This window comes from Hyposmocoma kahamanoa, unplaced genomic scaffold, assembly GCF_003589595.1.
Source record: "Hyposmocoma kahamanoa isolate Upper Pololo Valley unplaced genomic scaffold, ASM358959v1 116, whole genome shotgun sequence".
Lineage (NCBI taxonomy): Eukaryota > Metazoa > Arthropoda > Insecta > Lepidoptera > Cosmopterigidae > Hyposmocoma > Hyposmocoma kahamanoa.
This window is the reverse complement of record NW_020653391.1, coordinates 4,709,732-4,726,335: the sequence shown is the minus strand read 5'-3', so window position 1 is coordinate 4,726,335 and position 16,604 is coordinate 4,709,732. Positions and strand designations below refer to the sequence as shown.

Genomic DNA, 16,604 nt, shown 5'->3' with positions numbered 1-16,604 from the left:
ATACAGCCTGTATAATCGACACAGTCGCCATTTGCGGCAGTTGGCACTGTCACCGGTTGCCTCAACCCAATTTGCATGAAAATAAATTATTCGTTATAGTTGCCGGTTGCTTGTATCCAATACAAGACACACACATGCGTGGCGCCTAAGATGTAATAACTGACAGTTACAAATACTAGTCACTTACGCTGTACAGAAAAATGAATGTTTTGAAAAATAGTAACTTTGATGTAGTTTATAAGTATGTGGATAGGAAGAATTATATACCATGTGTGAAAGGAATATAAGGGCAAAAACCCTTTGAAGAAATTTTGAAAGAAATCTTAAGCTCAATTTATATTACGGCGAAAGGGAATGGAAGCGAATTTTTGTAACGATATTGTACATAACATAATGAACTTTGTGGTCAATTGTGTAACGTGCAAACTAGATAGGAGTCAAAATCTTCCACGCAATTCTCGCGTATTCTCGAGATGCGCGATATCGGTAACAAAAAATCGCTTCGTTTCCGTTCCGCTGCAATATAAATTGAGCCTTAGTTGAATGATTGTGAATTGTTTGGAACAAAGTCAGAAAATTCATACCAATGTAACAAATACGCTTCGTTATTAGCTAAAATATTATTTTTAAGGATTTTATTTATGTTTTAGCGTTTTAAGCTCATTTTAACTTTAATTATTTAAAACCCAGACTAAAATTAAAATTAAGAAAGTGAGAACCGCTGACGTGATAGTTTGTTAACCAAATACTTTACATTTATATTTTTTTAGTGGTGTGGTACATGAGACTACACTGCCATATTCGCCAGCGGAATGGCGTACCTAAATGTACTCTTCAGCTTGTTGAAAGTTGATGTACGGACTACCATTTATTTCAATAATCTCAATACAGCATACTAAAAAAACCGACTTCAAAATTTCGTGAATTTACATCTTTTTGCCCAGTTTTATTGAAATCGGTTACCGGAAAATGCGCGAAACCGGATTCATCTCCTAGTTTGCCACCCTTACAGGTGGAATATTTTCTTCAAATTTAAATGGGATCTATCCTCCAAACGAAAAAAGGCACAACTGCTGTATAAAGTACGCATAGTTGTACTTTTTTTCGTTACGAGGGCAGTACTGTGGTACCCTCTTTCCATCAAAAAAAGAATCATCAAAATCAGTATCGGTATAGTGATCACATAACATACATACAAAAAAAAGAAAAAAATACAGACGAATTGAGAATCTCCTTCCTTTTTTGAAGTCGGTTAAAAATAGTTCCCGACCTTTTGAAAAGTTGTACAATTGTAAGCTTAAATAAACATTTGAGTGCCGAGCTTTTAAAAAGAAGCTTGACGTGAAAGAAGAAAAATATGTAATTGCAAGATGTTGTTATGATGTAAACAGTTTCTATTTTAGTAACGTCACATTTTTGGAGGATTGATTTAATGAATTTCAGAAAGGTTCTTGAAAACAAAGAAAATCAATTCTTTTACAACTTTGTTATTCCTCATTTGCGTGAGACAGAAAATAGGGAAATTATAGGAAATGTCGTTTTTGTGCATCAAGTTTTACTAATGAATAGATTTGTATCCGGCATGTCCCAAGAAGAGAAGTTACTATACATTTGAAGACTGACTGATTGACTCGCCCCTAGTAGAATAAGAGATAGCTCTAACCTAGATTGTTTGCGTGGTGCGATTCAAACGATGGCCCACCTCACATCGTGCCCTGCATGCCCAAACACCTGCACGCTTGAGGATTTAATGGCTGCTACTAGTGACGCGGTCGGCGTGGACAAGTTCTGAGCCACAATAATGTATGCCACCAATACGAGGAAGAATATAGGAAGAAGTAGAATAAGACCGGACTATCTTTCTAAGGTTCGAAAACGGCCTGATTATTTTAGTTAAATCTCCAATAGATGGTCCTAGATGGATGAGACTAGCGGAAAATCGAGGTGGATGGCACAAAATCCAGTAGTGGGTGAAATCGGGCTGTGAATGATGATGAAGTTTCCAATGCTCAAAAGAGATAATAAAAGGTGATTATGCTGAAAATTGGCAAGACAATAATGCAGACTATGTCAGTCCCTTACGAAATAAAAAATGGTGGTTATTGGTGGACAAACAAGACAAAAATATAATACCGTGTAAATGGTTCTTATAATATTTTTATATAATTTTTAGATAGTTCTTGGCAAATGTTTTGTTTATTATCATTGTTTGAAATGTGTTGTGATGTGTATTGTTGTTTATGTTTTGCTGTTGGTACACCTGGTTAAAAAATAAAATAAAAATCAAATACAACGTCAATCTTGTCCAAAACACTACTACAGTTTGCTTGCAAAGTTTGACTACAATGAAATCTTTGATCCGGAACTCATCTTTGCTTACGCTTATGGCCCTTGTCCCCTTGCCTTAACATTGATCTTAAAATGAGACATTTGTGGAGGTCTCTCAGAAGAAGTCTTCCTGCTACAACCTCGGAGATTTGCTATGCAATAATTAATACCTTGTCTTCGTGAACTTCACTTCTTACAAGAGTTCACGGGAACAAGATTTTCGTGCTGCTCCAGTACACATAAGGAAGGACTTTTTCCGTCACACAGAGAGGCACCTAAATTTTGAATAAGTGATGAGTGAAAATTTAATAAAAATTTAGCAAAAAAACAATCAATCTTGTATACATAAGAAACTAATTGTGTTCTCTAATACTTTAAGACCTTTAAGTAGACAAAGATTATTCAATTGTTTATAGGAAATAAGAAAAACTTGTCGGACATACAGGTGAGGATTTAGCTAAAGATATATAAGTACACGCTATCATTTCGAATAAACGAATAGTCCTGTTTCGTTGACATCCAGAACCTTATGCTGAAATATCAGCAGAGACCGAATAGATAGCTTTGAAGGATGCTACAGGACAGGTCTATATTTTTGTAGTTATATCTTGGAGATAAGTGGTGTCAACTATTTAATGATAGCCAAAGTGCTGAAACTCTAGCTAAAATCCTGTTTATCTTAAGATAATCCAAACATATTAATACCTAGATATCACATTATAAGTAAGCAAGTATCAATCAAACAATCTTATAAATGTTTAGTCTTAGTGATACGTCGACAGATATCGTAATTAAACTTGTAAGATGTATTCTCCATTATATATTATATATAAAGCTACAAGTTCTTACTCACTGATAGAAATAGAACGCATACTTCCCGATATGGTGGAAAAAAGATATTTATACCGTTGTACGCGGATAGATTCCAAAGAATCAAATATGAGAAGACCTAAATGTGGAAAATATGAAAGAGTGATCAACGGCCTGCAAAAATTATAATATATGGAGGGAATATTTATGCACTTTTATGAGGTACACCCTGGTCAATTTCCGCCGGAAGTAAAAAATGTTCGAAATTCAAATAAATAAGATGGCCGCCATACAAACATCAAAGTCTCCTATCACGGAAACTATTAGAGATAGTGCTCGAAGGAATGTCAGAGATTAATAGTGGTCAACTGCCTGGGTTAAAAAAAACAAGATGGCGAATTCAAAATGGCGGCCGAAGAAAAACTTACTTCGATTCGGCTGAAAATTGGTATGCTTTAGGAGTCCTTAACCAGAATTTGCTGTCAAAAGTTTCTTTTCGCCATTTTTTAATATGGCAGTCATATAAGCGTTTTTTTCGTCAAAAGTGGCTGTCGAAACGGACTTGCTCTCATTCGGCTGAAAATTGGCATGCGAAGTGCCGGATAATAACTTGTGGTCAAAATTGGTTTTTCACCATTTTCAAATATGCAGTTGGCGGCAGAAAAAAAAATGCTCTGATCCCTTTTGTAAATTGGTGTGTGTGGGTCTCTAGGAATGCTTGATAATAATTTGTGATCAAAAATGGTTTTACGCCATTTTTTTATATGACCGCCATTCAACATCTAATAAAAATTAGCTCTAATTCAACTGAAAATCTATATATAAATAATCTATATATAATATAAATATGTGGGGATCTCTATAGGTGTTTGATAATAATTTGCGGTCGAAATTTATTTTTTGCCTTTTTTCATGGTTGCCATACAAACTTTTTTGGCGGTAGATAGAAATTTCTTCTAATTCGACTGAAAATGGCATGACTTCAATCACAATTTGGGGTAAACCTTTTGTTTCTGCCGTTTTTCGATATAGCCGTAATTTTTTATGTAAATGGCTATTGAAAAAACTTTCTTTGCTCGGACTGAAAATTGGCACGAATAGATTTCTAAGATTGTTTGATAATAATTAGTGGTCAAAATATATTTTTGCAATTTGGGCCGCCATTAAAGAGCTATTTCAATTTTTTTAAAACAAAGCCATAAGTGCCGAGGTCCGCGGAGGGCGAAGCGGAGATGTAATAGATTACGAGTACAAGATCTCACAATTGTAAAAATGTAAAGCATGCTTCCCGATGTAGTGGAAATGAGATACTTATTATAGCGTTGTTGTATCTCAACCGTCTCTATGTTAGATTTCATTTTCTTGAAAGCTATGCTAAAGAGGAGTATTTAGGAGGAAAAAATGCCAAACTACTGCCGATTTCCTATGTAGGTGGTACTATGAATACCAAAGCAACGATAACCCAGAATACTCAGACCAAAACCAACTTAGAAATGTTCGTTTCTTAAATTGGCATAAATCGGGAATCGACCTCCTCATCAAGCGCCCATAGTACTAACTGCTGTGCCACCGAAGAGCATGAGCACACCCCGTAAACTGAAACCGACCACGCGCCGCAGGCCGAGCCCTACAGGACTCGTTGTCTATAAGTTTATCTATTAAATGTTTTTAATTAATTTTTATATTACCTGTTTTTTATTATTATTTGTTATATTCATGTTTAGTAGTTTATATTTATTATCGGGTTTGTAAGTCCTAAGATTGTGTGTAGTACGTATTGATTAAGTTTTGAATATAAACGGCCATAAACTGTACCCTTGTTCTTATTACAACATAAGACAACAAATCGTCGCCTTACTTTCTCAATTTCGTATCTTAAGTCAATTAAATGGATCGTCTTAACAATTTGCAGGATGATTTCATATCACATTTCCTTCATGTTTACACAATGACTGTTACCATTCTTAAAGTAATGCATCTAAATTAACACTCCTGATAAGAAATTTCAAATAAATAGAAAGTTTTGCCATCTTCTGAATAATCACTCTATATAAGATACGAGTTTGAGAAAGTAAGGCATCGAAGTGACAAATTTTTAGGACAAGTTTCAAAATTCTACGAACAAAATTAGTCGATAACTTTTTATGCGCAAATATTCATCATCATCACCATCATTCAGCCATACGACGCCCACTGCATAGGCCTCCCCCAACGATCTCCACGACCATCTGTCCTGCGCTGCCCGCATCCATCGGCTTCCCGCAACCTTTACCAGATCGTCGGTCCACCTGGTGGGGGGCCTACCCACTGACTGTCGTCCGGTGCGCTGTCGCCATTGTAGAACCTTTCCGCCCCAACGGCCATCGGTTCTCCTAGCTAAGTGCATAGCAATTCTTCGAGCTATGTCGGTTACCTTAGTTCTCCTACGGATTTCCTCATTCTGATTCTATCACGTAGGGAAATACCGAGCATCGCTCTCTCCATTGCCCGCTGTGTGACCATGAGCCTTCTTATGAGCACCATAGTGAGGGACTACGTCTCTGATCCATACGTGATCACTGGCAACAACGTGGTCAAAGACTTTCGTCTTGAAACACTGAGGTAATTTGGGTGCAAAGATTTTTTGTAGTTTTCCGAACGCTGCCCATACGAGCTGGATTCGACGACAGATCTCTTTCTCAAAGTTGGAATTACCTAACTGGGCCGTCTGCCTCAGGTATACGTAATGGTCAACAACTTCGAGTGTAATGCTCCCAATTTTAACTGGAGCGGGTGCAACATGGACATTCGACATGGTCTTCGTCTTGTCCATGTTCATCTTAAGACCCACTCTTTGGGAAACTACTGAGATCTTCGAGCATTGTGTTCAGGTCTCCCAAGGTCTCAGCCATAAGAAACATATCATCGGCAAATCGAAGGTGTGTTAGATACTCGCCATTGATGTTGATGCCAAGTCCTTTCCAGTTCAGAAGCTTGAAAATATCCTCCAACGCAGCAGTGAATAGTTTCGGAGATATCACATCTCCCTGTCTCATGCCTCGTTGCAGTTGGATTAGAGCTCTGATCCTGTAATCGGACTGACATAGTTGCGTTTTTGTATAAGTACTTAATAAGTACAAATATAAATAAGTACTTTTCCATAAAATCAACCAACATCCGGTCTCTGACGTTCCGTTGTCCAACTCCAAATTGCCCCACCCTCAGCTCATCGTTAAGGATTATCGAGTCCTTCCCCTCTCTTCGGACTTCAGATAGCCCAATGATATCCCAGCGTAACTTACTAATAACTTCTTCCAATTCTGTGAGCTTTGCGTCAGTCCTCAATGTGCGCGTGTTGTAGGTTGCCAGATCCAGTCGTCATCGTTGATGGTACCCGGGTCTCTCCCGGGGATTCTTTGCAAAGCCGCTACTTTGGTGTATGTACCCTGAGTTTGGGGTTGCCATGCGGGGACGCTTGGCAGGCGGGTTGCCGATCACAGTTCTGTCCAAGATGGGTAGATGACGCTGCTGCCCGTCTTCTTAATAAATATATGTTATTAAAGAAAAAACTTTCTTAATTGATTCGATTTCTATGCACTTATCAAAGTTATTTGTCACGTAAAGATGCATTGAAAAGTTATCGAATATAGTAGCGTCGAGAAGACATCACTAGAAATATTTTGTTCGTGATACCGCAACTTCTGCCTGCTTCTAAGTTGTGATTCAAATAAGTGTGATATAGCCTCTTTAGAAGAGCTCAATCGAAACTTGTATGTAACATACTGTGAACATTATTTATAATTACTTAATTAGAAATATACGAATGTGATTACTAGTAGTTATGCGGTCTGTGCTTCAAAATAAACTGCTCAAATGTCCGGAGGTTTATTTTATTTTCATACAAGATACCTATAGATATGGGTATGCTAATACTTTTCAATATTACTCTCTATATTTATTATCTCCCGCTTAAATCCAAGTTCATGAAATAAATAAAATAAATGATATTACAATACATCGCATTCCCAATAATTTTTCGAAATTCGAAAAGTAACGCTTTTTGAGAAATTGTCCTAATTAATGCTAATAGCATTGTTTGTATCAAATAGAATTTCATAAGATTTGGCATGGTGCCTACAGATTTGATCAACTTTTTAATTATTGTCATGTGAGATAATACAAAACGAGTAAATGTGTTGCCACAACAGACGATCCATATAGCATTTTTTGTCGATCAGCACGTGTGATCAGATAAAATCGAGTAAATGTGTATTGTAGGAAACAGACGACTGATATTGTATTTTTTGTCCATTGACACAGAACATAAGACGACAAAATCGCGTGCGTCTTACGGAAAAACGTAAGTTAAGACAACTATACTATTTGTTACATACATATATAATAGGCACAGATATGCAAATGAAATGATTATACTTACAGTTGTGACAGAATGGTCCCTCGTCACTTCCGTCTCTGCAGTCCGGTACATCATCACACATGCGTTCAGGTCTCAGGCAATACGAATAGTCGTGACACTGATAACAGTTCAGTTGGGGTTGTAGAACCAGATACTCTGTTATATATTCATCACGAGTCACATGCACTGAAAGAAAAAGATTAATGTGATTGCAATGATTGTAAATCGCGAAACATTTAAGAAGTCGTCTAATAGAGAACATTACTATTATTGGTTGGGCGTCATCGTCATACGAATTCGAGAATTTTCTGTCACAGTATCAGGAAGCTCCCATAAAGATTTAACGAACGTTCTTAGTTCAACGATACGAAATTAAAGATCTATTCTCTTCGCACCAATTTAGACTACCTTGACTTTGGCACTCGGAGTGAAAAGCAGAATTTCGTAAGAGCTCAAGTCAACAAGTAACAACAAGTCTGTTTGAGAAGACATGACCCTAAATAAATATGAATTTTAGTAGATAAGTTAATTTCACCAATTATTAACTTTAGATTATAAATTTTAACTATCTTCTTCTTCTTTTAAATGTTATGGCTCCATCGAAATAATCAATGATTTTGCCAATGTCAAGTAAAAATAACTATGTACGGTAGTTTAATATTATTATAAAAATTATACAAAAAAAATGGCGATTTCGCCAATGTCCTGTGAGAATTTCAATTTTAACTATAAAAAAGAAAAGACCAGACACGTTCTTTGTTGACGTATCCGTTAAATAATAAATTGAAAAAAAAAATGAACGCAGCCTATGCACACGGCGTACTTTATACACGCCGCAGACACGCTGTAGTTGCGTGTACGTATCGCGCATATTGTTAAAAGATAGTTCCACATTTAGTTTCTTTTGTTAAATTTCAGTTAGTTTTTTGAAATGAAGCAACTACATGAACCAAATTGTGTATATATGTGGAATTTTATAACTCTCCAAACCAACTATAAAAAAGTTACAATAATTTCGTTCGTGAAATCTTCAAACCTCTCCCCTGAAATGGTGTCATTTTGCAGATGTGACCTTATTACACCATGGGGTGAAAAATAGTCTTAACAGTACTCACAGCATGATGTGGTAATATCTTCGTCACTCTGATCGGTACAGTCGTATTTTCCGTCACACGCCCATACACTAGAGATGCATTTGCCGTCGCTTACGCATCGAAAGCCTTTGCAGCTAGCCTACGGCACCAAAACATTGATGTTATAAATAATTTCATTTCATTGGTCAACAAATAGTTATTTGTTTTGCAAGGATGCAAAGTTGTTATTTGACACGAGTGCTTGTATTGAAACCTGAGTGAGCAAGCGAAGGAACCTAAAATTCAAAAATACAATACTGAGCGTTACGAGGTTTTCAAGCCACGACACGCAAAACAACTTTGCTGCCGAGCGAAACACACAACTTTTCACCTCACTATAACGAGGAAAATTAGAAGAAAGTAAAACAGTTGAACTATTACAAATCAGTTTTGATTTAACAAACAAAATTAGTTATCAGTGTCAATTTAATGTCAACAATAATAAGAATAAAATATACAAAATAAATACATATATTACTTAGATAATGTACGACAAATCGGGTAGTTGAACGTATCATTGTTTTTTTTCATCGAAAGAAAAAGTTAGGTGCACCTCAGACCATCGTTATGTTCGATTTCCAAAAACCTTTTCCACGCGTCACACAGTGGGCCCAAATAGATAATTCTTGGATATAGGAATAACTTGTGGAGTATCGAGCTAATTTTTCGCTCCTTTACTTATAAAGCCGCAAGTACCTGCAGATGGATTATTTGTTTCTTGATAGAGAATGATTGGACCTATACTGTAAATAAACCACACACATTACATTTTCCTACATTAAGAGATAAAAAATAAAATGTATACTTCTCCATAAAAAAAATATTTTTTTTTTCTTTAAAACTATCAACTTTTCAAGAAATTATACAAGAATAAAAGTTGTTACAAATGTTATTATCTATCACATAAAAAAAAAATTAGCTCGGTACTCCACAAGTTATTCCTATGGTCAAGAATTATCAATTATTATTTAATCATGAGAACAATTTTAGGAATTCAGAGCTGATTTTTTTCATATGATAAATAATAAGATACCTGTATTTTGTTAAAAAAGTACATGAAAAAGTTAGCAATTTTGCCCCACCTTTAGGTACTTACAAAGCCGCAAGTACATACAGACGGATTATTTTTTTTACATAGAAAATGATTGGAACTATACTGTAAGTAACACACACACATTAAATTTTCGTATATTTTGAGATAAAAAATAAAATGTATATTTCTCCATACAAAACAAAAAAAAAATTCCCGAAACTATCAACTCAAGAAATTATACAAGAATAAAAGTTGTTAGGAATGTTATTATCTATCATATAAAAATTAGCTCGATATTCCACAAGTTATTCTTATGTCCAAGAATTATCAATTTGGGCCCACTCTGCGCCAGCGTGAGAAAACACTTTTGTGCGTAAATTTCTTACGAGAAAAAGCCTTTCTGAGCCAGTGAGGTGAAAAATATGTTGTTTATGATGTTAGTAATTGTATAGCCTAGCGACGTTGATAGCATTTTACAATTAATAACATTGTATACTCCACTTCGTTTTGCACTTTTGAGCTTAATACGTGCAACTGTTACATTTCTTCCTTTTTTTTTAACGCACACACGCGACACAGGGTTTCCGTAGGGCGAGGCTATGAGTGTGTGCGTTAAAAAAAAGATGATAGATGATCAATTGTAAATAGATGAGTATTGTTACGTTTCCGCATTCCGGGACCAAGCAATATACGTACATTTTTATTTTCCACTGGGTGCGTACAATTGGCTTCATCGCTTCCATCGTCACAATGCCTCTCGTTGTCGCAAATTAAAACTTTCGGTATGCAGCGTTTGCCATCCCAGCACATGAACTTATTAAGTTTTGCGCATTCTTCCCGCGTTGGTATTGATGCGGTTTCCACTAAAAGATTTTACAGTTGTTACATAATATGTACTTGGATCCTCTTGAATAGGTTCTACATCGGCAAGTTTAGAAAAAAACCTACAAATAATGCAGTGATTTTTCTAAAATCTAGTCAACTTATGTCTCAGGGTGATGACGCCGACGACGGGCGCGGTGGCAGCGCCTCTCATATCTCTGTGATCTAGAGCTCTGAGTGGCACTGCAACTGTTATGAACAAGCGTGTTGTTTACCACCATGAGTACGACTTGTTCAGCTCGTCAGATGGTATCATAAAAAAAATCACAAGTAGAACGACTTACTATACATATGTATATGTAAAAAATCAATATCAGAGCAAATTACTATAATTAATGCTCATACCGAAAATTACTATATTGTTATAAACTTCACTTTACTTTATCTCTTTATCTGTTTAACCGACTTCAAAAAGAGGAAATTTTCAATTCGTCTGTAAATTTTTTGTATGTTACGCGAAAACTCTGGCGGCATTTGGGAACCGATTTTGATGATTCTTTTTTATTGGAAAGGTACTTCAGTAGTGGTCCTACTTAAATTTGAAGAACATATTCCACCTCTAAGTGTGGCAAACTAGGAGATGAATAACTATTGAGGTCGGTTTTTTTAGTACTCTGTACTGAGATTGTTAAATAAATACATCCTTGTGCCGCGAAATCAAACACGATTGGAACAGCACATTATTTCATGTAATTTATGTATTTATTTGAAATCCTAATATGATCATTTTCTATTTATTTTTCATCCGTTCCCTATTTAAAATAATTATAAGTTTTTTTATTTTAAAGAACCGGCCTCATACGTTTGCTGAATTACGTCTATGTATTTGCAAAGTTTTATTAAAATCGGCTAACGGAAAGTGGTTGAAATCCAATAAACCGGATTCATCCCCTAATTTGCCACCCTTAGAGGTAGAGGAGAGAATAATTTCTTCATACTCAAATGGGACCACAGAGGCACCCCCTTTACAACAAAAAAGTAATCGAAATCGGTTGACATCAGTGTCGGAGTAATCCCGTAACAAACACACGAAAAGAACAGTCGAATTGTGAACCTACTTTTTTGTCCAGTCACTTGTCATAAGAAAAATACCGATAAAAGCACTCACTACACAAAGCCTCGTCCGAGCCATCTTCGCAATCTTTGCTTCCATCGCAATACTGATGCTGCCAGATGCACCCGCCGTCTTCGCATTGGAACTTGTCTTCTCCCAAGCATTCCTTCTCGTAAATCTAGTGATAATTTACTAATGTACATATTCTATATTACTTACTCACTAGGACAGTGCAAAGATTCTCTAAAAGAGGATTGGTTGGAGATTGTACCTAATACTTGAAAAGCAATCCGATATATATAATAATATCTCTTTTGCTCAATTACATCACCGCGGAATAGCATAATGAACTAGTAACACGTTAATTGTGTAGCAAAAAAAATTGACATAAAAATCATTAGATATAACATAACTTATATATTAACCTTAACGTACAATTTCGTCATAAAAATTCGCTGCCATTCCTTCCGCGACAGTGTAAAATTGAGCCTTTGCCGCCATCTTGGACACCCTCATTTTATGGAAACGTATTGAAAAGGCGCTATATGGTTTATTTCTATTGTTATTTCAAGTATTTAAGGAAAAATACGCAAGGCAGTAGTACTTCAAAACGTGATAATAAAAAAAAATACCTGCATATCATCCACGAACTGCGCAGAACATACTAGCACGCAGCATAATATAATACATATCGAATATTTGTACTCCATATTGAAAGCTGAAAACGTTTAAAGTTAGATAATTGCTACACAAAAACGCAACTTGGAATAAAGTTTGTGTAAATAAACGACCACATCAAAAGCATGAGCGTGATAAAGTTGCCGCCTTCCAACCGTGCGGGCCGAAAGCACGTCTCTGAAACCAACTATTGATTCCAAGTAAAACGAAGAATAAATACCAAATTTGTTGAACTTACCTCAAGTATAATTTTAAAAATTTAATTGAAACATCGACGATTGTTACTTAGAAATTGTAAAATAAATTATAAATCTAAAATAAAATGTGAATAAAATCACGTACGTGCCAACTAAAGTGGAGGAAGATGTGAAAGTGGAAGAAAAAGTTAACTTGGTGTTGGACGACATCGAATGATTTCAAAATCTACCCTCATTAACAAATGTTTGCGTTTTGTACATGCAAGAGTAAATTAAACGTTAATTATTATTGCAAATGTGTATCAGCTGGCTCCTCTGTCTTCTCTACTTTACTTATCTATTTCTTTTACAACAGTTTCGGTCATTATTTGATTTCTCTTACAAACTTAAGTTGAATTCCATTCCAGACTACCTAAGCCAATACATTAAAAAAACGAGGTGGCTGATCTTTTGACAGGTCAGAGTCCAACTTTATACGAGTTTTGTCAAGTTTTTATATAAAAATATTGTTCATTTCAGCAATAATATATTGTTACAGAAATCTTCATAACGTCTAGTGATATTTAGTAAAAGTTTTTAAGCAACAATGGCGTCACACGTAGCAAAATCGGTGTTCAAAGTTAGCCGTAACAGTTCGACCGTCAAGTTTGGTAAATGTACTATTTTTTTATTATTTTTACGTTAATATTATATATTTTGGCTCTGTTCCTAGTGCAATCATTATCATATATGGCACTTTTGTTTCTTAAAGTGTTCATATGTTAAAGATAATACTTATAACCAGGATGTAAACTTTGAACCCTGGATACTCTACTTACTGTAGATTGGCATTCACGTATTTAATTATGAATATATCAAAGACGTATGTTTTCTCAGTTTGCGCTTTAATAATATATGAATACCACAATCCCGTCAAGTAATTTGTTTGAATTCTTAACCTAAAAATGTTGTAGGTACATACAACAAACTTTTTTGTTACATATAATTACTAATAGATATTATTGAATAACATGGAGCTTATAATTCTAGCGGACTGTATCAATGGGTTAAAGGGTTAACAACGCGTGAGCAAGGCCAAAGCAACATACTTACAGTTTAATAATATTTAAGAAGACACATAGCTATCAAAGCAAAAAGCAAACCGAAAGGCGCTAAAAATAATCACGTTTAAATTTAGAATTTAAATGTAAAACTAAAACTTAAAGAGACTATTAAGTATATACATATACAAAAGAGATTTGTAGCGACTACTGTGATTTGCTACAATAATATTGATTATTGCTTTTACTAATTTTCTAATTGTTTTCAATAAATATCTTACCTATTATTGGAGTACACATAAGAACAATACTATGTAATATCTAGAATAATTATATATGCATATGTGTAATTCTTTTGTTGCCAAATAAATGGTTTGCCAAATAAATAGCTTATTGTTTGAAGCAGATTTGGAGAGTCAATTAAGGAGCAATGAGTCTAATATCGTAAATTAAAACTTTTACAATTTGGGTCTAATTTCGTCTAATCGCATTAAATAAATGTGTCACATTGTCACAATAAACAAATGTGAGTTCAGATCCGAATGTTTGAAGCCATATTCTTAAGACCGATATAGTGGTTGCTGTTGAAGTTAAATAAATTATACGTAGAAAGGTACAAAACAACAATTTGGCAAGAAAAAGTCAAAATGTGACTTAGCTGTTTTCGTTCCAACACTCCTCAATTTAAAAAAGCAATTGAGTTTATTTTTAGCAATATTATTGTGTTTCATATATATTCTATTACATGCAAATTGAATGGAAAATTTTATTAATTGTACATTTTTTTGTCATTAACTTTATTTTACATTTAACTTTTGTATTACTATGAATCATAGATACAGCCCGTCGAGCGCTTAGTGTAGGAGCAGCCGCCCAGCAGAAGAAGACCCTGCCTGATCGCACTGGCAAAAATGTGGTGTTGGTGGATGGAGTCCGTACACCCTTCCTTGTTTCCTTCACTGATTATGCCAAGATGATGCCACATGAGCTGGCGAGACACTCTTTACTGTTAGTATCTTATGTTTGCAGCCCTGTTTCTCATTATATTCAGCCTTGAGTAAGTTATTTATCAAAGCTCAGCAATTTTTCGGACAATTCCTACCATCACCGGTACTGAGCTGATAATAAGTGCTATTCATGAACCAACTGCCTAGTTTAATTTCAATTCAAAAAGTTTGATACTAGAAGTCCCACATTCGACACTGGAAAGGTAAAATGTCTAACATGCATTTGGAAAACATTACACAAGAGTGATTTAAAGTATTTCTTAAAAAAAAAATCATAACTCTAATTTTATTTAGGAAATGAAACTTTTTTCCGGATTTAAATCGCGTATATTTGTTTTTTCAAACAAACCGACATTTTGTCAATGTCAACCGTGACCATGGGACCTGTAAAGGGCCCGAAACGTCGGTTTGTTTGAAAAGACAAATATACGCGATTTAAATCCGGAAAAATAGTTTCATATAATATTTTCAATAGCGAAAACCTAAGAACTCTAATTTTATTTGTTATGTGAAAAACCTTCAGCTTATCCACATAAAAACTAAAATTACAATTATGATTTTTTTTTCTTTAAAATTACTTTATATCGCTTTCCTGTAAAACCGGGTACTCCCAAGCGAGCTGTTACCATAACCGTTGCATGTTACGTAACCAAAAGTCATAGCGTGTAAGTGGTTCGCGAGCTTGTCGTGAGCGGAACGCGAGCGGTCCGCAGTGAGCCGTCTGATTGAAGACTGTCTCAAGCGTAGAACCTCATTACTGTATGTGTCTCTTTACAGTCACAGCTCGCTAATGAGTACCCGGCTTTATATTTTATTTTATTTTAATTTTTTATTTTTCTTTATTCAGGATATCAACAACCATCATAATAAAAGTGATCCTTAACCTAAAGGCATTGGTAAAATTAGGGTCAATATAATTAATTATCCACTAGTGCATAGTTGGAACAATAACATATAGTGTGTACAGTACATAACATAGACTAGGCAGAGTCAACTAATAAAAAATGAATAAAATACACTGGGGCCATTCCAAAGTGACGGGTGGGTGCATTTTGACTCATTTTTTCTCGAACTTTTAAGTAATTTCTCTCTAACCAATGGTTAATTGGACTTGAAATGAAAATATCATGAAGATATGCAACGCAACCGCGACTATTTATTAATATAAATTTAAGACCTTATTTATACTCAAAATTTTTAATTTTCTAAGTTTGACGGGTGGGACACTCACGACACCCGCCTGTTTGAGTTGATGGCTTCATTGCCAAGATCAAGACACACTATTAATATTTTGTTCAGCAAGCTTTTCATATGTGATAACTTGAATGTTAAAGTTCTATTTTGTATATACACTTCAATAATAACTTTGATAAATTTTAAGGAAATTAATATGTTAAGTTGTGACGGGTGGGACATGATTTTGTGACGGGTGGGACGAGTTACAATTGAATACACAGAATTAATAAAATTACACTGTTTAATATAAGCAAATATTTTATAATTTTTGTCGTATTAAGACATTTTAACACAAAAATAAACAGAATTAAAGAACTCTTAAAATAATCTTATTATTTTCCCTGAAACACTATCTACGACGACATGAAATCGAAGTCACGCATGTAAAATGCGTTAATAAATTTGAAAAATTCGTATTCTTGATACGTAAGTATCATATCGAAATATATTAAATTTTAGAAATTTTACTCGAATATACATATAGTTCAAACATGTAGAGACAGACATTTCGTGAATTTCGTGATACTATAAATCAGCAGGAAAAATGTTCATTTTTTTTTGTGTCAAAATATCTTAATTATGAGAAAAATTATAAAATATTTGCTTACAAATGATGGATCTACATATAAACAGTGTATTTTTTAAAATTCTATGTATTCAAATGTAACTTGTCCCACCTGTCACAAAATGGTGCCCCAGTCGTCACAATTTAACACATCAAATGTTTAAATCCAAAATTAAAGCAACTGTTACACCTAGTAAACATCGTAAAAACTCGAATCCATGAAAATACAAACATTTAGTCAAAGT

At 34.8% G+C, this 16,604-nt stretch overlaps 2 protein-coding genes across 2 annotated transcripts in view; one reads left to right on the top strand and one right to left on the bottom strand.

Annotated features, from left to right (window-relative positions):
• Positions 1–12,679, bottom strand: part of LOC113239860 (prolow-density lipoprotein receptor-related protein 1) — a 76,465-nt gene extending 63,786 nt beyond the window's left edge. Inside the window, exons 1-6 of the mRNA XM_026477010.1 lie at positions 12,553–12,679; positions 12,269–12,354; positions 11,691–11,814; positions 10,397–10,563; positions 8,650–8,767; positions 7,556–7,720 (exon numbers count right to left, since the gene is read on the bottom strand). Coding sequence (XP_026332795.1) covers positions 7,556–7,720; positions 8,650–8,767; positions 10,397–10,563; positions 11,691–11,814; positions 12,269–12,346 — 652 coding nt within the window. The 5' untranslated portion in view covers positions 12,347–12,354; positions 12,553–12,679. The remainder of the gene's footprint in view (positions 1–7,555; positions 7,721–8,649; positions 8,768–10,396; positions 10,564–11,690; positions 11,815–12,268; positions 12,355–12,552) is intronic.
• A 355-nt stretch (positions 12,680–13,034) lies between these two features.
• The window catches only part of LOC113239752 (trifunctional enzyme subunit beta, mitochondrial), a 16,873-nt gene continuing 13,303 nt past the window's right edge, over positions 13,035–16,604 (top strand). Inside the window, exons 1-2 of the mRNA XM_026476853.1 lie at positions 13,035–13,161; positions 14,388–14,601. Of these exons, the coding sequence (XP_026332638.1) occupies positions 13,098–13,161; positions 14,388–14,601 (278 nt within the window). The 5' untranslated portion in view covers positions 13,035–13,097. The remainder of the gene's footprint in view (positions 13,162–14,387; positions 14,602–16,604) is intronic.